At 53.4% G+C, this 23049-nt stretch overlaps 8 protein-coding genes across 8 annotated transcripts in view; 3 read left to right on the forward strand and 5 right to left on the reverse strand.

The window, feature by feature from the left end:
• VDBG_02422 (monooxygenase) overlaps positions 1–729 on the reverse strand; it is a gene marked incomplete at both ends in the record, with an annotated part of 1946 nt that extends 1217 nt beyond the window's left edge. The window contains 2 exons of the mRNA XM_003008188.1: positions 84–335; positions 406–729. Coding sequence (XP_003008234.1) covers positions 84–335; positions 406–729 — 576 coding nt within the window. The remainder of the gene's footprint in view (positions 1–83; positions 336–405) is intronic.
• Positions 730–2061: 1332 nt separating this feature from the next.
• Positions 2062–2607, forward strand: VDBG_02423 (conserved hypothetical protein; the record flags this gene model as incomplete). Its single annotated transcript, XM_003008189.1, has 1 exon — positions 2062–2607. One exon carries the CDS (start codon positions 2062–2064, stop codon positions 2605–2607), a length of 546 nt encoding a protein of 181 aa, XP_003008235.1.
• A 584-nt stretch (positions 2608–3191) lies between these two features.
• On the reverse strand, positions 3192–4996 carry VDBG_02424 (conserved hypothetical protein; the record flags this gene model as incomplete). The annotated part of the gene is made up of 3 exons (XM_003008190.1): positions 3192–4143; positions 4356–4717; positions 4878–4996. 3 exons carry the CDS (start codon positions 4994–4996, stop codon positions 3458–3460), a joined length of 1167 nt encoding a protein of 388 aa, XP_003008236.1.
• Positions 4997–6285: 1289 nt separating this feature from the next.
• On the reverse strand, positions 6286–7905 carry VDBG_02425 (exoglucanase; the record flags this gene model as incomplete). Its single annotated transcript, XM_003008191.1, has 5 exons — positions 6286–6480; positions 6565–6811; positions 6871–7089; positions 7144–7232; positions 7300–7905. 5 exons carry the CDS (start codon positions 7903–7905, stop codon positions 6286–6288), a joined length of 1356 nt encoding a protein of 451 aa, XP_003008237.1.
• Positions 7906–10898: 2993 nt separating this feature from the next.
• On the reverse strand, positions 10899–12347 carry VDBG_02426 (conserved hypothetical protein; the record flags this gene model as incomplete). The annotated part of the gene is made up of 5 exons (XM_003008192.1): positions 10899–11134; positions 11266–11471; positions 11539–11912; positions 11982–12049; positions 12104–12347. The coding sequence occupies 5 exons, from the start codon at positions 12345–12347 to the stop codon at positions 10899–10901; spliced, it is 1128 nt and encodes a 375-aa protein (XP_003008238.1).
• A 2377-nt stretch (positions 12348–14724) lies between these two features.
• Positions 14725–15684, forward strand: VDBG_02427 (integral membrane protein; the record flags this gene model as incomplete). The annotated part of the gene is made up of 1 exon (XM_003008193.1): positions 14725–15684. One exon carries the CDS (start codon positions 14725–14727, stop codon positions 15682–15684), a length of 960 nt encoding a protein of 319 aa, XP_003008239.1.
• Positions 15685–16270: 586 nt separating this feature from the next.
• Positions 16271–16738, reverse strand: VDBG_02428 (Bys1 family protein; the record flags this gene model as incomplete). The annotated part of the gene is made up of 1 exon (XM_003008194.1): positions 16271–16738. The coding sequence occupies one exon, from the start codon at positions 16736–16738 to the stop codon at positions 16271–16273; it is 468 nt and encodes a 155-aa protein (XP_003008240.1).
• Positions 16739–18994: 2256 nt separating this feature from the next.
• VDBG_02429 (conserved hypothetical protein) lies at positions 18995–20257 on the forward strand (the record flags this gene model as incomplete). The annotated part of the gene is made up of 3 exons (XM_003008195.1): positions 18995–19160; positions 19495–19691; positions 19748–20257. 3 exons carry the CDS (start codon positions 18995–18997, stop codon positions 20255–20257), a joined length of 873 nt encoding a protein of 290 aa, XP_003008241.1.
• Between the last annotated feature and the right edge of the window lie 2792 nt (positions 20258–23049).

Genomic DNA, 23049 nt, shown 5'->3' on the forward strand with positions numbered 1-23049 from the left:
TTTTCAGGACCCATGAAACCCCTCCAGGCTGCCCGAGACCACTAGGGTGGTTGAAGCAAACCCGTTGGCGAACAACGACAAACTGTGCTCGCCCCGTCATCTCCCCGTCGGCCTGCCCCGAGCCCCCCGGCCCTGCCGGATCTTGGTGATTCCACCGCACGGGGTCGGCGTCCCAGTCGTAGCTTTTGCACCGTCGATCGGGACACGCCCTTGTCGCGGAGGTCCCACTTGTCCGCCAGCACGCCGGCGTAGTCGAGCAGCTCGGGCCCGTAGGAGAAAGCGGTGCTTAGGTACCTAGCCCGTCTCCTCGAGAAGCGGCATGTACGTGTACCCCTCTGTGTCGCACTGGAGGCCAGGGAATCGATTCCAGTACCACGTGCCGCCGAAGCCGCCGGCCGCGTCCACGAGACGAATGTCAGACGGTGAGATGCCCTGCTGGATGAAATGGATGGCGTAGAGGAGGCCGCCGTAGCCCGCGCCGAGGATGAGAACCTTGATGTCATCGCCGTTGCGGAGCGATGGAGGCTCGGCATTGAGCGCGTCATGGTCGACCCAAGGGTCCGAAGCGAGGGATTGGAGCTTATTCGAGCTGGTGAGCTCGACGTACTGCTCGACACCCTCCGGATGGAGGCGCTTTGCCTTTTCCTGTGCGTAGCGGGCTTGCACGGCGGCGAAGTCGAGAGCCGTCTCGGCGTTGGGCTGCGCCTCCGGCTCAATGGCGTCACCCATGATTTCCTGTCGAGTCTAACGGGTGGTTTTCAGTGGCAGTCCTGCAGCGGCAGTCCTGCAGCGGCAAAGTAGGCAAACGAAGTTATCTAAAAAATCAACAAGGATAAGGCGTGCAATGGCTTTTTCTCCTCTCCAGCTGACCCCGAGACTAGAAGGTTTAAAAGCATTTGGTTCCTCATGATATAGGTATGCCTGTGCCCCAAGCCCAGGTGCGCCTGTACTTGGAGCACGAATAAACTTTCGCCTCGAGAACCCTGGATCTCGCAGCAGCTCGCTAGGCGTGCCGAATTGGCGCCCATTTGCGTTCGACGCCTTCGTGGTCCTGCAGCCTCCGCAGACGTGATCCAAGCGGGGGCACGGTGAGCACCTCTGAACGCGCGTTCGTACTCGTCCTTGAAACAGAGTTTCCTCTCTGCCATGAGTGCGACACTACATGTCCTAGCTTCAAGCAAGAAAGGCAATTTCAGGGAATCATATTGCGTTGCGAAAGCGAGGAGCACCTCCACGACGTTCGAGAGTCAGGAACCATGTAACCACATTGCAGAAAGGAAAAAAGGCAGACGCAAAATCGCTAGAAGCAGTACATCAATCAGCATGCCGTGCAGGAGGGTACTTCCATGAGGGTGGGAGTTGCTAAGGGGATCTAGGTACCTGAGCGTTACGTCTGCCATCTCGTGTAACCCGTTTGCTTGCCATGTTAGATGAATGCTGTGCACCTAGAGCAAGGCACTGCCGGCTTTCGATGCCGATCTCCCCCAAATCGGAAGCTCTCGTCCAGATCGACTGCACCATCTGTACAACGCTGCGGGGATGACGCGGGTGGGTTCTGCAGGTGGGACGCCTCGGGGGACTTCTCGACTCCGAGCCTTGCCCTTTCATACCGAGTACTGTGTATTCGTGTTCGTAGCTCTGGGGTGCTGTAACGGAGAGATGCGGGACTCGTCGGTCGATATGTATGCGCGTAGCTTCTGCGTTCCGTCTTATGCAGCTTATATGACAGCACGTCCATGGACTCCCGTCGTCGTGCTGCAACCTCAGCGAAGAATTAAAAGGCCTGAGAAGTGCTGCCTCAATGTCGCGGTCCAAGACCATGCATGCGCAGCCGAACTGAGCTGCGGAAGCGATGCATGCCGCCCTCGGGAACGAAGGGTCGGTGAAACAGATAGCCCGACAGCATGTCGCCAACTCTGTCACCTCAGCCAATGGGCCATGATGATCGACACGTTTGGTGGTCGAACTCGTTCCCGTGCGAGCGTTAGCCAGTGAGTGAGTTTGTTTTCCGAGCTCCAGAGGCCGTGTCTGCTGGGTGAATGCATCGAGTCACCTTCGTCCATGGCTGTCCCCCACACCACTCGTATGGCGGAGGGTGTTGGATGTGGAGTACCGACCTACGACGACCTGCCTCCCGTCGACGGCATGCCAAGGGGCTGTGTCAGGGGTGTCTTTGAGAAGGACGGCAAGAAAGACCTGTTTGAAACACTGAATCATCTTACGACAGCCACAATCAAAGCCGCCGCCGCCGAAGTCCAAGATGGGTGTCGATTTCACTCAAGTATATTTAATCCCGCCTCCATCGCTGTCACTCATGACGGGTCCATTCAGATGGTCCGTAAGTGGCCGCTCGATGCCCTCGAGCACATTCCCCCGCCTGGCCGTCGCAAGCTCGCCCACAGGGCCCAGCCTTCGCGATATAGGCGTCTCAGGTGGAATCAGCTGATACGACGAGCTGGCCTTCAACACCCAGAGCGCCAGCCGGTACGACTCGCTGGTTCATTAGCAGCATCAGGCTACGGGTCTGCACAGAACAGGAATCGGTCGATGCGGCAAGAGATGTCACACATGTTGACCCTTGAGCACACTATGCCCACGTTGAAGTAACCGCAGTCGCGGGGCGGATTGGTCGCACGCGGCGGCTTGATATATTTCAAGTCATACGCCGAAGAAATCATCCGTTTGGTGGCTATCGCATCCCAGTGGAAATTCGAGCAGGTGGCTAAGCACCAGAGCGTTGAGTTCCGGCCCCGAGATGTGTTGTGTTTCTGCAGATGACTGGCACCACAGTTCGTCAACCCCACACCTAAGGATATGGTCAAGCTGGCGCAGATGAAGTCATTGTGTGAGCACGGCATCGAGGCGACGGCAGAGTGATTCTGGGACAAGCGATTCGCCGCCGTTGCACAGATTCCACATCGCGTTTGAGGCCGTGCCGCCAGTGAGATGGGATGGCTCTACTGGCTCATTTGACGAACTTAGTCAGTAACCATCCCAAGCCTAGTCTTGGTATGTCGATTGGTGAGCTTTGACATTTGGCCACGCCGGCGGCGTACCGTCGTGAAAAGGGTCGTTACAGTTCCATGCTGACGTCGTCGCCGTTGAACGTCCCATGCCTAGTAGCGTCACCACCAAATGCGTTGGCGATTTTGAAATGAGAGGGTCAGAATCCAAGTTGGGTGCCAAAGGGGCTATCGAGAAATGAAGAATGGATAACATGCTAACAGAGACGGATATAGACCAAGTTCGTTACAAAATAGGTGACTCGCCAAAGCCTTCCTGTGACGTGTCAGAGGATTCATATCCCAAGTCCTGAAAGCCACCAGTGGCATGAAAACTCCCATCATTACACCTGGAAAGACCCATAGGCAATCCAAGACCCAGTCTAAAAAGATGATTTTTCATATCCAACACATCATGATGCGCCTCTTGCACGCACGTCGCGAGGCCCTTCCTCTCAGCCAGTCCAGCTCTCCTGCATGATTTGATCCTCTGTCAAGTAGAAGGTCTCCTTCTCGCTCAACATCTGGTCGTGAAAGATTTGGAGGAAACGGCCAGGGATCATGCTGCCAATCGCGACCTTCAGGTGAGTATTCTTGCCTGTCCACAAGTGCTTGATGAAGGTGCCCTTGCACTCGGACCTGTCTTCGGGGAACCCATTGGCCTCGGCGCACGGAAGCTCCTTCACACTCTCGTTGTACGCGTAGCGGATGTAGTTACCGAATCCGCCCTGGTCAGAGGGATGGCCGCCGGCCTTGTCGCGGTAGTCGGTGCAGTTAGGGAATTTGCCGCCGACGTCGGCGCATTCGGACCAGTCCTTCATTATGTCGTAGGTGACGGGGATGTTTTGCGTGATGATGAAGCCCGTGTTGGCATACAGCTTGCCCTTCTCGTCACGGTTGTGCTTCGCTTTCGGGTCAGTCGCCAGCGTCAGAGCGTCCGTCTCGTTTTTGATGTCCCAGTAGTTGAGCAGCCATTCAAAGGGCAGGTCCAGGTGGTTGAAGATGGCGTCCGAGTCGGCAAACACAGAGGTCTTGTATTTGGACGTGACTCTTCCGATGATGGTGGGTTTCTTCCACGAGTCGCGACGATCAGGGAAAGTGCCCGTCTGGATGTAGTAGTACCTGTATCCATGGATCTTGGCTGTAATGGCGTCAGTATGGATGTTGCATCAGTGGAGGGTGAGACGAGCTCGGGATGGGCATGAGAACGATACGAGCATGTCATGAGCATGGCATGAGCATGGCATGAGAACGGCTTGAGAACAGCATAGGAACGGCATGAGAACGGCATGAGGACAGCCCGAGGACGGACAGCGGAGGAGAGGACCGAATGAAAAAGGGACCGGAGCATACCATAGAGCCAGTGCTGGAGAATGCCGAGAGACGGTCCGTGGATGGCGGTCGTGTTATCCCAGCTGAGGGTCTGGTTGCCAAAGATCTCGCCCGTCTTGTTGAGAGGGCGGCTGTCCATGTCGAGGATGACGAGGTCCTTGCCGAGAGGCTCCGGCCAGCCGATGTGCTTGGGGAGCTTCCATTCAAAGGCGCCCGACGGCCGGTAGACGGGATCGGTGGGCTTGATGGACGGCTTGACAATGTGCTCGAGGTAGAAGGCCTGGAGCTTGACGATATCACTGGCGGTGAGCCCGTCGGCGCCAGCCTCCTCCCCTGGCTTGGGCTTGGAGAGCGCGTAGGGGTTGATGGTGTTCTGCCCGGGGCTTATTGATGCGGGTGGGGTTAGTGACGAGATCAGGAATGTAGAGATGAGATGAGATGCGATGAAGGGGGCTCCCTCGATACGACCAGAGAGAGTGCAGTGCAGCAGTGCGGTGCAGGTAGGGAGCCGACTCGCAACTCGCTGGCGGTGGGCGGACTCACAAGGCGGGGAACTCGAAGCTTTGATAGTGGGCTAAGCCAAGCACGAAAAGGATGAAGACCAAGGCGCCGATGGAGGCGACGACCGTGCGACCATGATGCAGGCCCAAGACCTGGTGCATGGTGCTGTGCCGTGGTGAGGTGTGCGAGGGACGACGGATTGACGGACAACGAGCGCAGCGACAAAGCAAGGACAGACCAAGGCACAAAAGGAGAAAAGGAGTGTAAGAAAGGAAAGAGCCAGACGTAAGGAGTGTGACGCTGCTGGACAAGATGGATGATGGGGTGAAGGATGGGACGAATTGGTCGTTGGAATGCGTACGGGATGGGATGGATGGAGTTGGGTGGTAGGAGGATAATCTAATTTCGACGTCTGCTCTGGTGCACTGCTCGTGAGCTGTGCACAAAAGGGATGGAGGCCACGCACAGGACGGAGAAGGAACGACGCGGCGCGTGGTGTGGCAAGCGCGACCGCGGACCAGGTGCCATGCCAGGAAGAGGAAGGAGCCATGCAGATTCTGGACCAGGCCGAGCCAAGCAAGTGGCAAGTGCGAAGTGCAGGTGCCAGGTGGTCATCCCCATCCCGGAAGGCTTCATGGGGCAGGAAGCATCTACTGGTGGAGAGGCCGAGAGAGAACTGGGAGATTGGGGTCAATCTACGCCATCATCCATCTCATTGGAGGAGCCGCTGTCCTGGAAAGGGGCATGTGGGGCGAGTACGCTTCTGGGGCAGATGCGGCAGTTAGTTGTCATGGTGGAAATCACGTGCATCCTTGTAGTCAAACGAAATCACCAATTTACCCAATGGGCCCTTTTCTGATTGTCATGCCATGTGGCGCTGATACCATCGTGGCGCATGTCATTCTCTCTCCAGCCTCTGTTGTCACATCGGCGTAACGTCAGGGGAGGGAATGACAATGCCTCTCTCATTAACTGGTATCAACAGCCTTATTTGGAGGCTATCAAGGACTCTCTGCCTTTTTTCGCCGTGTAGAAAGGTGGCCACAGGCCCACAAGAGCTGTCAAACAGTTCACAGGTGTGTTTACTCCACCAAGTGAAGAGCAGATTCACAGCCCTTCAAACATGACAGCCAGCTACGAGCAAAGACGAGGTTCATCAGGTAAGACTCGTGAATTGGCGTCCCAATCATCCATGTCCAACTATGTACAATGCAATCCTCGCCCCCAAGGAGAAATAACATGACAACATTCCAATCCTCTCGGGATCAGAAAGAAAGAGAAAAAAAAAGGAGGGCAGAGGCAGGTAGAAAAACGGGGAAACCCTATGATACCGAATGTATTTTGTTGGAAGCGAGTGCCACAGTCCATGTGTCCTCCAGTTGAGAACCAGCCTGTGTCCGATGCATCATTCTCTCTGTCCACACCAAACAGTACGAATGGCCTGGTCGACTTAAGCAGGAATGTCGTAGGTCGAGCCGATAGGGCCGTAGCGAATGTCGGACCAGACGACGTGCGCGCTCGGGTTCTGCGCAATGACGGCCGAGGGGACACCAGAGTCCGTGGGGCACGCGCCGCGGGCCGCGCCGGGCTTGGTGGGGTCCTCGGGCGGGTAGATCGAGTCGAGCCAAAGCATGTTGGCGTAGTGCTACGACATCATGTCAGTCAATCTGTGCTGGAGACAACATTGTGTTTTCCCCCCGCTCTGTCGAGCTCTGAAGGGTGTACTTACATCGGCCCAGATGGACAGAACGACAACCATGGGCAGGGCGAGGGCGCTGTTGAGGGCGCCGAAGCCGCCAATCTCGGCCTGCCTGTCACGCTCGTCCCACGCAATGTTGTAGGCTGTACAGTACTCCGGGTTGACCGTGTTGCTGTCGCTGGGGACGCCCTCCGAGTTGGGCACCGGGACCACAATGACTTCATCGTTCTGGATGAATGTCGTCGACAGCTCATTGGGAGAGAATCGAGTCACAACGCTGCAGTGGTCTGGTGAGTCGCCTGGGCAATCAGGGGGGGCTTGTTGGGGGATACTTACGTGAAGGGCTCATTGGTGTTGACGACCTTGTTCTTGCCGTAGAACTCGGGGTTGCCGAGACGGTAAGGGTTGTAGTCGCAGCCATTGGCATCACACTTGCCAGCGAAGCGATCTTCCGAGTACGTGCCGCCGCACTCAATGGCACCATCGCCGCAGACGTGGTAGTTGTTGTCCTCGCAACCATGGGGCGTCAAGGCGTACGACCAGGCGTTCGACTCCCTGAAACTGGTCAACCATCTGACATGGCATGCACATGAGGGCAAAGTCACTCACCAGACATCAATCTCAGCGCAGCAAGCACCAAGATTGCCAACACCAGAGGCGGGATCGGTTGCAGAAGGGGTCCAGCCCTCAATGTTTCCCTAAAGCGAGCGTATCAGCCGCTGAGGTGAAGAGTATAGCACGGAAACGTTGCTTGATATCACTCACCTTGCCGTTGACAAACTTCAGGTCCCGCGCGCACTGGGAGTCGCAGTAACCGACACCGTACTTGGCGCCTGCAGCGTTGTTCGGCTCGTCGCTCTTGCCGCCATCAGGCTTCATGGGCACAAAGTAGAGCGCGCTATTGATGCCACACTCGACCGTCGACAGGTCAACGGTGAACGAGAACTCGTTGTTCAGCAGTGTGAACATCTGGTACGTTTCATCATCCTGAAGTAGGTAGGTCCTAGACCCGACGTTTGTGCCGTACTGATGCTCAGTCACAAAGTTAAGGCGCAAGGCGTTGCCACTTGTTGTGATGCCATATGTCGTCGCATAGTTCTCACCCTCGACCGCGCAGTTCTTCGCGCAGTCGTCGGCGCCAGTGCAGAGACCGGTCCAGTCGTTGCCGTCGTAGCAGTTCTCGTAGCCGCCAACTTCGTGGACCCAACGCCAGTTGGCGTCAACGACGACGGAGCCCTGAACATCGCTGCATGTGCCGGATGAGCAGTCCTTCCAGGTCAGGGGAGGATGTGTCTCAGGGGTCTCTGTGCCGACCTGCTGCGCCATGGCCGTCGCCAGCAAGGAAAGACTCGTGACAATGACTTGCTTCATGGTGAAAATGTATTCTCGGTCTGAGATGGGAAGGGACTGGAGAAGGGGATTGTTGGACTGATTGAGGAGTGAAGAAAAGCTGTTTCAAACCGGGCCTTCACTTTCTTTTATCACTCTTGTCGGCTATTCTGATCATGATTGTCTCCATCATAATACGGACAGAAGCCGTCCGAAGTTGTGGAAAGACTGTCCGGTTCGCCGTCAAAGATCGACAGTAATAACCGTGGTATTCTAGAAAGTAGATACTGATATCGATCTTGTGGAGCAACTGAGACAGATCGGCTGGTCGCCTGCCTCTTGTCGAATATCCTGGGGCACGTCTTCAGGTCCTTCTACGTGTACGTGTGATGCAATTTGTGTACCCGCAGAACAAAGTCATGCGTACCATGTTACGGCTCCCTTGTCCGAAGGCCGCCGCTAACATCATGATCTCCTCCGAAGACACGGGACAGAAGTGGGAAAGAGCAGCATCGGCCGGATTGTGAGCAGCAAATGGCATGTTGAGCTATAGGCGGAACGCAATGCTTCATCTGACATATCCCTGCCAATGCTGCGTTGGCCAGACGAAGGAGGTGCGCCTGGTAAGACTGGGCCCGACTTGAGCTACAGAGTGCCAAACAATCAACAAGGGCAAACCCGGCGGCTTGAGGGGTTGAGCGGCTCAAGGGGACTAGGGGCTCGCTCAACCGGACGAATGTCACGCGGCTCTGCAAGATTGAGTCAGAGAACAGGTTTAAGCTTCATTCTCACTTTCCTGACATGTTTCCAGTAGGTCATCAGGCATCTATGGACTTTTCGGCAAATCGCCTTGGTACGTTCGAGTTGGCGCTTAAGGATACATTGGCAAAAGCTTCGCGAGCCTAGGTCTCTTGGTCAAGGTACGATCGCAACGCCCAGATATCCTAGATCTTCGCCCATCACATTCACGCCTCGACTTCCTCCTAGTACGCTGCAATGGTTCTGAAGAAGATCCATGGCTGAGTTTGTCGATCTTCGTTCAAAAGGGACGCCGGAACTTGTGTGAGGCGGTCCACGTCCGATGCAGCTTTTGTCGTGACGATCTTAGTCCTGGTGGACTCTTACCTCCCAGTAAACGCGCAGGCCAAATGCCAAGGTGGAAAAATGCCGTCGATCGACAGCTCGGCCGACAGAGTTGGCTGTCGGGGGTCGGCCCCGCGGTGTTTTGACATGATATGGAGCTAATCTAAAGGAGATCGGCAGTCATGCTCTCAGCCCCTGGCATCTGCGACTCATCATCTGCCCAGCGCATCCGGGCGTTCGATGTGTACCGTCATTCGTCCGGTTGAAAGCAGCGAGGGCATTCCCCCGATGTATGCCGGTAGGGCATCTGGGGCAATGCGGGGTGCTCCCGATGACAGTGCGGAGGTTTCAGAGGAAGCAGAGTGGCAGTGATCAAGTATGGGATAGATACGTTCGATACAGCGGAGATTGCTCAGGGAATGGACAGGGGGGGTGTTGGGGGCCGTTGGTACGGAGGTGCTGCTTCCGTTCAGTATTTTCGGCGGTGAACTAGATTTTGTTCTTGAGGCTTAGTCAACTAGACAGCACTTAGCTTCCAACATGCCAACATGTTCGGGTCTTTACACCGTTCAACCATGGCCTGATTATTCTGAATCAGTTGATAACCAAGCGGCAGCGCAAGGGAGTCGATTCGACGTCAGACTAGATGTATTGAAATGAGTAAACCTTGTGCCACCTGTGGCCAAACAAGCCGACGGCTACCGGGCCGGACTTCTCAACCGTTTTATGCTGCTACACTACTAGGAATTCATTAAATGAAGACGAAACTCAGCTGTGCGATAATCAAAGGCGTCTGTTGACCAAAAGTTCGCGTATCCAAAAGTTCGCGTATCAAGTGAGCAGGTGCATTCTAGTACCTAGTGCTGGACCAAACTTTGAAGCCTCTTATCGTCTGTTCACGTACCGAGATATTTACAGCCTTGATTATTCCTGGTCTTGATTTGTGGTGTGATACAAAGTCCGATGTATGGGACCCATTCGAATGTATGAATTCGGTGACTGGTGTTGGCGGATTCAAGCTCGACACGGCTTCAATATTCTCTATACAATGAATACGACGGACCGATAATATGCCGCGGATCTGACCGAGATAAGCCTGAGCATGGGTTGAGCAGAGTGAAGGGGTCTTTCGCACTAGGCCTGCAAGCAATAGACGCCAGGTATGGGGTTAGAACACATCCTAACCACTGGTCCTCCACAGCTAGGAGGGCCCTTCGCAACCCTTATGTACGCGTTCTCATAGTTCCCAGCCCCCAAGCACCCCGTGTTCCATGGTTCCGCGGGGGCCTCCTGATAGGAGCAGTAGAGGGTTCATGAGTATTTGAAAAACGTCAACGCCACTTCCTAACCTGTATCCACCCCCTGACCCCCCTCCTCTCCTTGGAGAATTTTTGGTATGGTTGCGCTTAATCTGGGCAACGGCCGACCGCGTGTTTCTACTTGCTACTATGTTCCTTGAAATTAGCGTTCCCGTTGAAAATGACTCACATGTTGGTTTTTATGCACCAGAAGCTCTTTATGGAGGCCTTAGGAACCTATGACATGTCTACGCCGGCATCTTTTATTGACTCCGAGGATCGGCAGTCACGTCGTGTGCACAACTATGGGAACTCTACCTGACAGTGGTGGACTCGTACTGAATAGTAAGATATATGGAGAACAAATATGCTATCCCATGCTAGGAAGACGATTGGTAACCCCCGAGCGCCGTGCACATGGCTAGCCCTGACTGTGGATAAAACGACTGGTTGAATGCATACAAGCGCATTTAAGCCAGAGAAATTTAGCTCAGTGAAGGCGTCTGCCAATAAATATTAAAAGACCCCATAAGTTCACAAAGTACCTCAGTCATATGAATGAATCGGAGGTTAATTGCGTTGTGATGGATGGGTGGCCAGCTCAACTATCGACCGCGTTACGATTGAAGTGATCTGTGCACATTCGAGCCCTCTTCACTTGTCGGGCTCCGCTCTCCTGACCCATGCTTTGACTCGACCGTGACCTGTTGTGTGACTAGAGTAGTTGCTTGAATGCCTCCCTTGCCCGCCGGTCGACTTCTCGCCTTCCTTAGACGAACGATTCAGCGCTGCCCAGTAGGGGTGTGATGGCTCTTCACCCCCACCGTGACAGTGACTTTGTAAACACCGGACACGGACACCTTCCAGCGTCATGCGTGACCAGCTCGATCCTATCTTGGCCTTTAGAGAGACCAAGTGCTGTCTGACGCAGGGACAGTGACGGATGTCACTTTTGTCTTGTTCGGAATCGTGTTCGTGCTGCCGTCTGGAGCATGAATGTATGCACCGCACTGAGATCGACCTTGGTTTCCTCTTATGGAGGAGCCCATCAGACTGGGCATCATCTTGGCGAAGACTGGTCTTAGCGTCGGCAAACAAGCCGCGAGGATGGCAGTTGTGACTTCAAGATATGACCAGGTTGCCGCATCCACATTGTCCCAGTTAGGGTCATCTGTCGAAGCCGCGATCTTGAGAGTGCGGATGCGAATAATGGAAATGATGCAGGTGCTGTCACAATGGTACGTCAAAACCGGCTCGACGAGGAAAGTATCTGTCAAGATGCAGAGACACTTACAAGAACCCGAGGCCAAAGACCGCGAAGAGCATCACCTTTTGCTTCTTGGGTAACTGAAGGGACCGAACTACCGGCAACGGCAGGCCGAAAATGGCGAAATCGGAGACCAGGTTGAAAGCGGCCATGACATACCAAATGGTCAACGAGTCCAGGCATCTACCCGGCAAAGCGTGGTCCCAGAACTTGGCGACTGGGATGCAGACGAGTGTCAGGAGGAAGAAGATTGTGATTGACCAAGCAACCATAAACGCGACAGCGTAGAAGGTAATGCGTTGCATCATCCGGAGAGCAAAAATTCGCCGGTATTGGAGTAGGATAGAAATTTTGACGAGACACATGGACATGTTGTACACTATGATGGAGCTGTAAAAGGCCTATCGCTGTGACTTAGCATATGGATGACGAGGGTTTGGATGGAAGTCATGCCCCGAGTCTCGCCATACCTTCATGTATGGGAAAAGATGTGCTTCAGGCTGAACCCAAGTGTGTGATCCGAGACCCCATTTGCTCTCTGCGAACCCCAATTAGCCTGGCTTGCATCTCTAGGAATCAGGCGGGGTCTTACCTAGACCAATAGTCACAGCGGCGGCGATGGCCAGGATCTGGGCACCCACCATAACTCCATCATCCCAGCCAAAGGTGTGAAGCAGGACCAGTCGCGTATAAGAACGAAGCGTGACAGCGATGGTCGACAACGCACAGAAAACCGACAAGATCGTGCAGATCTCTGTGAAACGAGACTCGTCATCCACGGAGTGGTTGCTCATCTTCTCAACACCTCCGGCTCTGTCTTCCGAGCGTGTGTACATGGGGGCTGGCGGACAAGAACTGATGCTGAGCAGTCGGGACTTTCGTAATCAAGTTATGAAGGCGTGTGAGCCCCAAAAGCTGGTCCAGCAAATAGTTTCGCAAGATGGTTGACAAGGCAGGTCATGGTATATATCTCCGGCCTCCCCCTTGTCCCTTTTTCATCAATACCACGATCCACCCCCGGTACGCCACTCCAGACCCGCATGTCTGTCTCGTGGTACGAAGGTGGATGTCCTCGAGTTCATCGACTAAGGCGACACCATCGAGCTGGTAGATGAGGATGGACGCACGGAGATCCGGTGTCATGGGAATCAACGACGTAAGTCTGTTCGCACTGGAAGACCCTGGTCCCTAGTCTGCCTGACGCCCCTGAATTGGGCTGGTGACAACGGGCGCCGATAGTATCCCGACGGCGTTTGGTCTACTGCAGGTCATGCCAACTGAAGCCCAGCGGTTCATCGCCCCCAACCCGCTAAATCCTGTAAGTGGATACAGCTTTATGCGACGCCTGCTTTAGTGTAGTCAGCTTCGTGCAGACCCCTGCTTCGATTGACCTACTGAAGAGTTGTATCTTGTGTGCTTGGTGCTTAAAGCTTCCCGGTAGTGAGCCTCCCATCTTATTTTAAAGATTTACTTGTCTGCACATTCCCGAGCAGCCGGCCGGACTACTATTCAGAGAAGATCCAGCACGACACGCTTGGCGAATATGCGACGTTATCAACAGGGTAGCTGTAATGTGGAAGCTCATCCACTCCTTGGAACAGTAAGTTTGTGGAGGTCCAAGAGCACAAGTGCCTTGTCAAAGGGGTAGGTAGGGGAACGGACCGATTTTCGATGTGACGTGAAGATCTTACAGTAGCACTTATTGACCATTCGCGAGGGATCGCCGGATTGTGGATCAATCATGTCCGCGGCAGACAAAGGATGGACACTTCCGGCCGGTATTGTGAATTATGGGCGATCTATGGTCTTTCACCGCAGAAGAAGAGACATATTATAAGCTATCTTGAGCTCACCGACGATCGTCAACAGATAATTTCCCCGTCGTCCATCAGGACGAAAAGTTATAGCAGGTTGGCGACCAAGCGACGGTAGAGCAACCATGGAACGTTTGGTCAACCTCGGTCCATGGTTTAGGCCCAGAGGCGTATCTTTCGGCATTTCATGTTCTCCAGAGAAATCATGGAGTGTGGTCGCACCACACTTAGTTGGCTGCTCTGTGGCGGCTCTGTTCATCACGTTCTCGTCATACGACCAGTTGTGGCAGTCTTGGCACGAACGACGAGCGTGAAATTGACTCATGTAACAAATAAAGTGACCCAAAAGCGTTCTGCTGTCTGGGGAAAAAAAGAGTTGGAGGCACCTGGGAAGCCCCTGAATTGTATCTGTACAGCAGATGGTATCGCGAACGGAGATAGAACTGAGGAGTCCATGGCAGGAGCCCGATGAGCCCTGAGCCGTGGAACCCGAGGTATCAGCGCCGCCATGAGTAATAAATACTCAGCCTGGCTTGATCTGGCTCAAGGGTGTACGAGTCCCTGGTGGACTATGCCGCTACGGTAACGCAGCAGGCTGGCGCAAGTGGAGCAGGGGGGCCTGTGGAGATGTACCAAACTATCCAGTACACACCACAACGGCTCTAGGACACAAGACAGATGCAGGGGCTATTCCCCAGGGAATAATTGGAGGGACGAGCGCTGAAAGCCCTCTTGTCTATCTCGTAAAAGCCTCAGGACAGTACCACGCAATCAAGTGTGCCGTAGGCCTCGTTTGCTCGTGTGTTGTTCGACTACATGCCCGGCAGTGGCAGCTGCTTATTGGCATCCTCAGCCGTTTTTCTTGCCAGCTTCGGTAGGGTTGACCTTCGTCTGCCGGGATCACGGAGTCTCCGGAATACCTAAGCTCGAGCCCAAACTCTAAATTTGTGGCGGATCTGTGATGGCTCTCATCAGTCGAGGATCTCTTGCCAGCGACGAACAGGATGCGCTGCCGGTCGGGACCACGAACGCCACAGTGACAGCTGAAGAGCCGGCGGCAACGAACAACTTCTGCCTGTGCCAGTCCCTGTGCAGCGCAGAGGCCCCCTGACTCGTCATGGTCCAGACTCTGAAAGCCAGACCAGACCATCTGCGATTATGGTGACTTGTGTGATTCAGGCTATGTAGAAGCCTTCCACCCCCGAGTCGACCCCGACGTAACCTTCCAATCTTGCCAGTATGGCCTTCGACCGAGAAGCATTGTCCGCGAATCTCACTTCATCCAAAGAAACCTTTCACTTCTCGTCTGCAGCTCGCCTTCACACCGGATGTTGGGCTTGGCGATATCGAAAGCATGGCTGGGGAGACGGGTCCGATCTCAAGTTCGCTACCGATTAATATGATCATAGCCGGCTTTTTCGCTATTGCCTGCTTCAACTGTTTCGAGATCTTGATCACCCTCCTCGACCGATTCAAGAGGCCAAACAGTTTATACTTTTGGAGCATGCTGGTTACGACCCTTGGGATCCTCCTCCACACGATCGTCGTACTACTTCGCTATTACGCTTTGGGGCCTAATTTCATCCTGGCAGTCCTGACATGCGTCGGATGGTACGGCATGGTGACAGGCTTCTCTGTTGTCCTCTACTCGCGCATTCACCTTGTCGAACCGGATAAGACCAAGACTCGGTGGATCCTCGTCATGATCGTCACGAGCTTCTGCATCTTCCACGTCCCTGTCACCGTTCTCTTCCTCGGCAGCAATACTCAGCACACCGCAACATTTATTCGGGCTTTTGACGTCTATGAGCGCGTCCAGCTCGCGGGGTTCTGCATCCAGGAGTGCCTCATATCAGGATTCTACATTCTCGAAAGTCTTCGCTCCCTCAGGCCAATCCTCGCCATCAAACTACCAAGGGAGCGCCAGATTATTAGGAACCTCGTCATCGTCAACGTTTTCGTCATTGTCCTCGATATCAGTCTGCTGGTGACCCAGTACACAGGCAACTTCCAGATTCAGACAACCTACAAACCTGTCGTGTACAGCATCAAGCTCAAGATGGAATTCATCATCCTCAATAGGCTTCTCTGCCTCGTACAGCACGGCGACAATAACGACTGGTACAATCTCGAAAGTAGCAGCGCCCGGTATGGCCAATGGCATCCTAGCATCTCCGATATACGGTCGTTCGACCCCAAAGCCCAATCAGTGGGACATTCCCATCATGGAATGCAGCTGCAACTGCAGCGAATCTCCGAGCCTGCAGCGCAGTCCTTCGGCGTGGAATCGTCAAATCATTCAGGTGACACTGCACCGCCAAGGAATTTCCGGTTTCCGCCTGCCGCTGCAACGCGCTAGCTAACAGCGATATTTGCATAATCTCACTATTCGTTCTTTGCTTTTCTTTTGAACCAGGGCGTCAAACGTAGCGACGAATTCACCAACTAGACGCGCGTCGGCCCTGAATATCCGATGTTTCAACCGTCCCCTAGGGTGCCAGTAGTCTTTCCACGAGGCGGGCTCCCCCTGGTCCCCATCTTGCTCTTAGTCGGTGGTGGGCTATGTCCCACAACCCCCGCTTGCTAGAGGTTACTGTCCCTCGCGGGCAGCCAAGCTGCGAGAGACTGGCCCTCTTGGGTCTGGCAGATTCTTGGTCGGCAGTTGGTCCGGCGCCTTCACCGCCGGGCTTCCTGGCGCTGCGGCTTCTGAGCAGGCTGTAACTACCTAGCAGCTTACAAAGAGAACACTGGCAGAAAGAGTGAGGATTGCTGTAAGTGGAAGCTCATGTTGTGACTCTGAGGCGTGGTGGTATCGTCAGGCACTATGCACTCTTTGCGACGAATACAAGGTAAAAAAAACATAGACTAATCATTATCGCGAGAAAGAGTATATCCATGAATATAGAACATTTGTCCTCATGTACCTATCCGTCCTCGAGCCTGGCTCACGCACAGAGAGTTAGGGTGACATCCTTGGCAGACGTACAGGTCTTGACCTGACTGCCAGCTGGAGGAGTGCCGTTGTCCCAGGTGATCGCGGGGCAGGTCGAGTCGGCGCTTCTCTCGACGAGCTTCTTGCCCTTGAAGGCGTCACCAAAGACACTGCTAAGATCATACCAGATCTTGACACCGTCAAGGGAGTAGGCGAAGTTGAGCTGCGGAGCGCCAGTGTAGAGGCCGTCGCGAGCGGTTGTGATCTTGATGGCCTTGCCGCCAGTCTTAGGGTCTTTGACGAAAGTCTCGGCGTAAGACCCAGACTTAGGGGCCAAGCGATAAGGACCGGCGATAGCGCTGCCGACGGACCAGACGCTGACTTCGTAGTCGCAGTTGTTCACCACGCGGGCCTTGCCAACAGCAGAAACGAGAGGGGTGGTGAGGGCTAGAGCGGCGATGATGCTGGCTTTGATCTGCATGTTGGCGGTTTGACGTGCCGATTGAGGATGTTGATCGAATATTTAAATCTGAGGCAAGATGCGATACTGGGGCCGATGTGTTTCGAATGATGTGTTGCGTATCTTTCGACTGCGTTATCCACCAGCTACTTATACTTCTCTGTGACGAACGTATTTCCCAATGTGACGCTGGTGCGGAATTGACTACAACGTCGTATATCTCGTGTAAATGACTGCCTAAGTAAAATGTCAGATGTCGTCATACGGAGGCGTCAAGCAAACCCCGAATAGTCGTGTGGTACTCTGGCGGAGGATCGAACAACCAGTAGTCGGCTGCCAACCGAGCTTCGCGCGTATTCTAATTGTTGGCCGACCCTCGGAAACGATGCAAATTCCGGGCCTGAGTCTGCAGGGCTAGCACTAGGCCCATCTTCGCAAACGGACATGCAAAATCACGAAGACGGAAGGTCATTATGATGTCGAACTGAGGAGAAAGAGATAAGCACGGCGGACCAGCCCGACGCCATTTGCTGAAAGTAGGTAAGCGAAGCTGAACACGATGCCGACCGTTCCAGAAGGCCATGCGATCAGGCGGCGGTGACATGATTGGGCCAAACGGATACCAGCCTGCTCAAAGGCAGAATGCGGGGAGAGAATACGGGGTCGTGTCGATCCCCTTGCTTGGCTGGCGCAAGGGTCTTGGATCAACTCTTACAAGTGGCTGCATCTCGTATCGGCCACAGCCTTAGGACTGGACAAACAACTCCCATGATCATGACCGAATCGGCCAGTGTACTCCAGCCGGTGTATGAATGCGGCGATTTCTCGTATCGCTGCGGTGGTGTCATAGGAGTAACATGCTTCGATCCCACAAGACCGGCCATTCAGCAGGAACGACCCCTGTGTGTCACAATACGAATGATTTCACCAGCACACCTACAGATACGTCAGGTGAGATGCAGTTGGCCAAGCCTGTCATAAGATCTAAAATTGGGATCTTTGTCGATCGGGTGCTAAAATGAAGACCGTGGACTTGAGGCTCTTCACGGAGCGCTTCTTGACTTGCGAGATGAGTAGACGGTACTGATTTAGGAGTGCCAATATTTGCGCGACACTGCTTATTGGACCAGCATTCCATTTAACCATCAAGTTGTCAGCCCAGAGCGGGATAAAACGTTGGAGCGCATATTATCGGAAGGCACGGATTGCAATATCGTGCACTTCCCGTGGTTGACGTGCTACCAGTCTGCTGCATCCTGCAGTAGCAACAGTTACAAGGCGTTTAGGGTGACTCAATGGCTGAATTGGCTAACATCCGCCCCAACTAGGAGGACTTTCAACCTGGTTGAGCAGTTTGTAGATTCGCTGATGCAAGCGTAAACACATGTTGAGAGATGAAGCCTTGAAAGAGGGCGCGGTTGCCAGAGCTATTCTCACGGTAGGGCCATTTTGCCTAGCAAAGCGTTGTCCTGCAGACAATGGCTTTGCTCAACGCTTTACTGTTGTGCTGTTAAGCCTGGGTCAAGGTGGGTAAAAATGATATAACTCGCACTGTTTGGCAGTTACTAGCCATCAAGTTAGCTACCTGGGTAAGATATGGCGAAACACTTCATAAAGTCTTGGGCTAAAACACGCAGTAAATGCATGCTGTGTACATAGGTAGGATAGAATCATCAGTTTCTGTGCCAAGTCATTTTGATCCTCGGCTGGCGTGGTGGGGTATCTTAGGTAAGGGAAGATACCTACCTAGGTACCTAGCCTGCCTAGGTAGGTAGGTACTAGGTAAGGCAACAGCCGGCTAGAAAGCACTCGACAGAAAAAATGGCCCATCCAAGGGCTCTCTAGTAGGCTTACTACGTGAGCAATAAGGTATGGGTCCCCGTTGATCTACTGGTAAATTGGGGTGCTTTCTCATTCGGGGGGACTTTCGTCTTTTGTTGGCCACTTGGTAGGTATGGTACTCACAAAATGAAGATGGTGAATCAAGGTCAGGTGCTTTCGTGAACGAGGAGATTAACCGCCAGTCTTCCCCAGTCACTGGCGCTGCATCGTGTGGTCGCATTTTAAGCGCCCTTGTTCCAGGCGCCCTCTCTCCTTCTCTGCTGTGGTTGGTACCTTAGGTAGGGTTGGCTGGCCTTAGGCAAGGGAACCGTCGGAGCGACACGTGCATCGTCACGTGCTATTGACCAGCTTTATTCAATGCCCGCCTGGCAGCCGACATTTACATCAACTTTCTCCTCATGTGAACCACTGCCTATTTCTCACTTACAAGCAGCCATGACAACAGATTCGAGGTCACCCACAGACCTGGCGACTGTCAACATTCTTGATGCTTCTCACCGCCAGGCCTTGGAGCGAGCGCTGACGCGTGTACTTCTCACCAATCATGTCGAGGTCGCCTACGCTGAGATCCTGGATGGCATGCCACTGGCGGCTACTTATCGTGAATTCTGTTATGCTTGGAAAACGCACCCGTCTGTGAATCATATCGAGCTCTGTTCAGGCTCTCTTGAGAAAGCTCGCGACTTTAGGGCGAATTTCAAGATCTCTTCACTTCAGTTCTCCCTCACGGTTTGTTCGACCATCCCCCCTCCAATCCCTCTAATCCACTGAGGCATGGGCACTGACGAAGCCGCACAAGACTCTGCTAGCCTTCCAAGACGCTGCATCGGGCTCCAAGCAGTTTTATTTGCGTCTTTTAGAGCTTCTCGCTGTGTCCTGTCATCGGATTGCTGTGTACCTTTACGATATTGGTGGAAGAAACCATCATCATACAGAGCATGAGAGATGGCGAGACAGGCCCGGGGATGACGACCCTTGGGGTAGTCACCGACCGCCCATCGTCTTCACCCACGGGCCGTACAACGCTTTCGAGCAGTACCCTCACGGTCTGGCAGACGTAGCAGCATACTGGGCTGAGGCCCGGATTTTCGGAGGAGTATTCGTCTTCGACAGAGGAGAGACAGAAATCGAAGTATGCACGCCAGAGCCATTTCATGTTGCTAGACGTGATTTCTGACCTTTCAACAGTGTCGGGAAATTTACATGCACGCCTGCTTTCCCGGGTCACCTCGAACACTGTTCGCCTTGACTTCCAAGCAGTTTGGTGAGCTCATTCACTTTCTTCTGGACGAGGATGGTGAACTCAGCGATGGTTCCTATGAATCCTCTGCTCAGATCGAGTCTACTGCGCAATGTCCGTTGCCGATCAGGGCGACCTCTGAGAATCGCTGGCGATGGGACCCATGGGATGCCATCGCGTGCTTTCATGTTTTCCGCGATAAGTACGAACGCAAGGTTGCGAAGTACAAACCCATTCACCTGCAGCCTGCCCGAAGGACTGGCGACTGGCCGGAGCTTGGGGATCAGATGCTTTTAGATGTTTGTGAGTACGAACGTCAACAAGGAACGCATGTCGACCAAGCCATGATTGATAGGCTTAACACGTCAATCAAGATGATCACGCCGTCATCTCCACTGTGGCCCGGGTATAGTCGTTGGGCCGAGGAGCAGTCACGACCGCGATTCGAGGGCGAATGAAGCATTTCAAGCTCGACCTTGTCCCACAGCCCGCGCCACTGAGGCTTATTGAGGAAAAGAATTTAAGTAACATAGGCGGAGCACTTAACGAATCGTCCTAGCACAGTATTGTGATCAAATGTCTCAGGAACCATTTCATCTAAATTCTTGTGTCCTTGGTGCTGGAGAGAATTAATCTCGACTTCAAGAGACTATTTCCTTGATCGCCTAGTCAACATCGTGGCAGCCATGCATGTACGGACACAGCCTTCACAGTGGCACAAGGGCACAGTATTTCGCATTCGACTTTTTCTCCCCATACTTTCATGGACGGCATCAAACAGCATTGAGTCGGACAGCCTGATTTCGTTGATGAAACCACGGGGATTCGCCTGTTTTGCTCCAAATCGGTGGTCGGCAAGGTGACGCGCTACCCGTTTCGCAACAGGGTAGTAGGGTACTTGTCAGGAATGCCATTAGAAATGTGAATAATCATGTAGTCGTTGGCCGCCTTGTCTCGGAAAAGGCGTGGGGGACTGATTAGCCGCCAGCCGTTTGGAGATGGGCTACATCTGCTTTGCCGCCCTGAAGTTGATGTTGACCTTGGCCTGAGGGCGGTAAAAGGTGGTCCGGCAAGCACCCAATTGGAAACAATGGGGTTAATTAACCTTCAGGGTTAGGACTTCGGGCCAACACCGGTCGCCCAGGAGTGACCACGGCGCATCGCCAGCGCTCACTGTTCCAATGACACGCTCACATGTTGTCGTGGACAAGGCGGCATGATTTGACGGCCTCAGGGGCGTACTTTTCAGAAGTCCTCCAAGCGACAGCCATTTCTCAAGATCGATCCTATAAAATGTCCGGATTGTGTCTCATATTTTTGGGCATAACAGTGTCTAAGCCCATCTGCCCATATCTCTCCCAAAATATTTGTCCCAGTATCGAGCACCCACCAAGTACATCCGAATACCCTTTTTGAGCAATTCAAGCTTCGACTCACCATCATAATGTCTATGCCACGAGACTTTCCCGCATACAGCATTGGCAGGGTCGGAATGACAGAGTCCCTCCCCGACGGCACTCATCGACCTGTTCAAGAGAACTCTTTGGAATTCGCCGGTGTAAGTCAATTCCCCTTAGGCGTAGGATTCTGGTCTTGTGTTGACTAAAATATGAACGCATTGTAGCTCGCATTCGCTGCAAATCAGGGTTAATCATCCTCAACAAGCCCAATGGCTTCCGAACCCTTCGTGCGCTAGGCGAGTCTGTCGTGCGGAATTGGGCAAGGAGCCCAGTCCCGTTCATATTCCAAGGCGATCCTAGACAGATGGGGGCCTATGTGGCAATCTTTCTCCGCGATATTGCGGCCGATTTCCCTCGAATATTTGTGGAGCCAATGCCGAGCAGAGCTGCGATTGCAGAAACAAGGCGACTTCCAGGAGGTGTGTTCTGGAACGGGGACTTGAATCAGCTTCGTCCTAAGGGACTGGGGGCATTATACTTCAACCGCAATGTAAGTTGAATGTCAATATGACGAGCAACCCCTGGTATTTTGGCCTGTGGTGTCTTCTTCAGAGGAAAGCATCCATATTAGAGAGCGAGACAAGTTCACTGACGTGCAATATCGTTAGATGGTCCTTTCAATGGCCGCGGCGGCTGCACAGGGCGGAGGTAGCTCACCTCATGCCAAAAAGATGTCAGCTAGACATCGCTCGCATCTTTTCATGTTCTCCCTTGCAATGGCGCATGAGCTTACCCATCTATTTGTTGCATACCTCGCGCAAGGAAACTTAGAAGACGCAGCCTACACACCACCTGAAGTCTCGTTTGCGAACTATGGATCGGTTCCTGGGGACGCTGGCGAGGTAAGAGGTGAATCTGGGCGCTGGCTCGAAAGCCAGCTATGGGGCGGCGCCATTGAATTTTACCGGGATATCGAAGATGATGATGGCCAGGTGAGTGGACCAACGAGAAATACGCAGTGAAGTTGAGGCTGATCGTAGTGTCAGACTGGTATACCCTTTATCCACTACGAAAGCGACCAGTCCAGGCGTATTCCCTCTGCTTCCATCATAAACTTGCTTACAAGACTTGAAGGTTCGTACTCACGGAGGGCCATCCCAAAAACTTCTCACTGTCGGGATGTACTGACGGTTCGCCAAGACCCCGGGGATGTATCTCTCCAAACGACAGGACAGCCAATGACATACCAGCAACGCCGGGCTGTAGGACTACTGAATCTATCCTCGACGCAGACTGTTGGGCCGCCACAAGGTCGTCCCATGATAGGTCGTCCAGAAGGACCTTTGTTCAGCATCCCAAGGGGCGAGCTTGTTCGGGTTGCCCATCAACCCAATTACATCCCGAGGGCTACTCGTGTCCGATAGAAGCTGACTGTGGACATTCCATGTAAGATACGGTAAAGATGAAGTGAAATGTTTGATCGAAATCATAAAGATTGTCCCTACATCAGCAGAGACGCAGCCCGAGTCACTGCCTTTTCTTTGTGTTCTCGCGTGGACGGGTATTGGTGAATACATATTGATTCAGTATGCAACCATAATTGCATCTCAGAGTTCTCGTCCTTGATCTGGCCCCAGCACAACTTCTTTTGACTTGGATTGTCAACTGATCATGTGATCATGAATTTCAGTGGAAAATACACACATGAATTCACCTTTTACGCCGTTCCTGTTCATATTATTGAGAATCACGATATGAGATTCCACAGTATCTACTCCAGCAGTCCCAGGAACTTCCTTGCAGCAATGGGTCGAGAGGATTGGCGGGTATTCCATCCTTGAACGAGGCCC

This window comes from Verticillium alfalfae, genomic scaffold (assembly GCF_000150825.1).
Source record: "Verticillium alfalfae VaMs.102 supercont1.2 genomic scaffold, whole genome shotgun sequence".
Classification (NCBI taxonomy): Eukaryota; Fungi; Ascomycota; class Sordariomycetes; order Glomerellales; family Plectosphaerellaceae; genus Verticillium; species Verticillium alfalfae.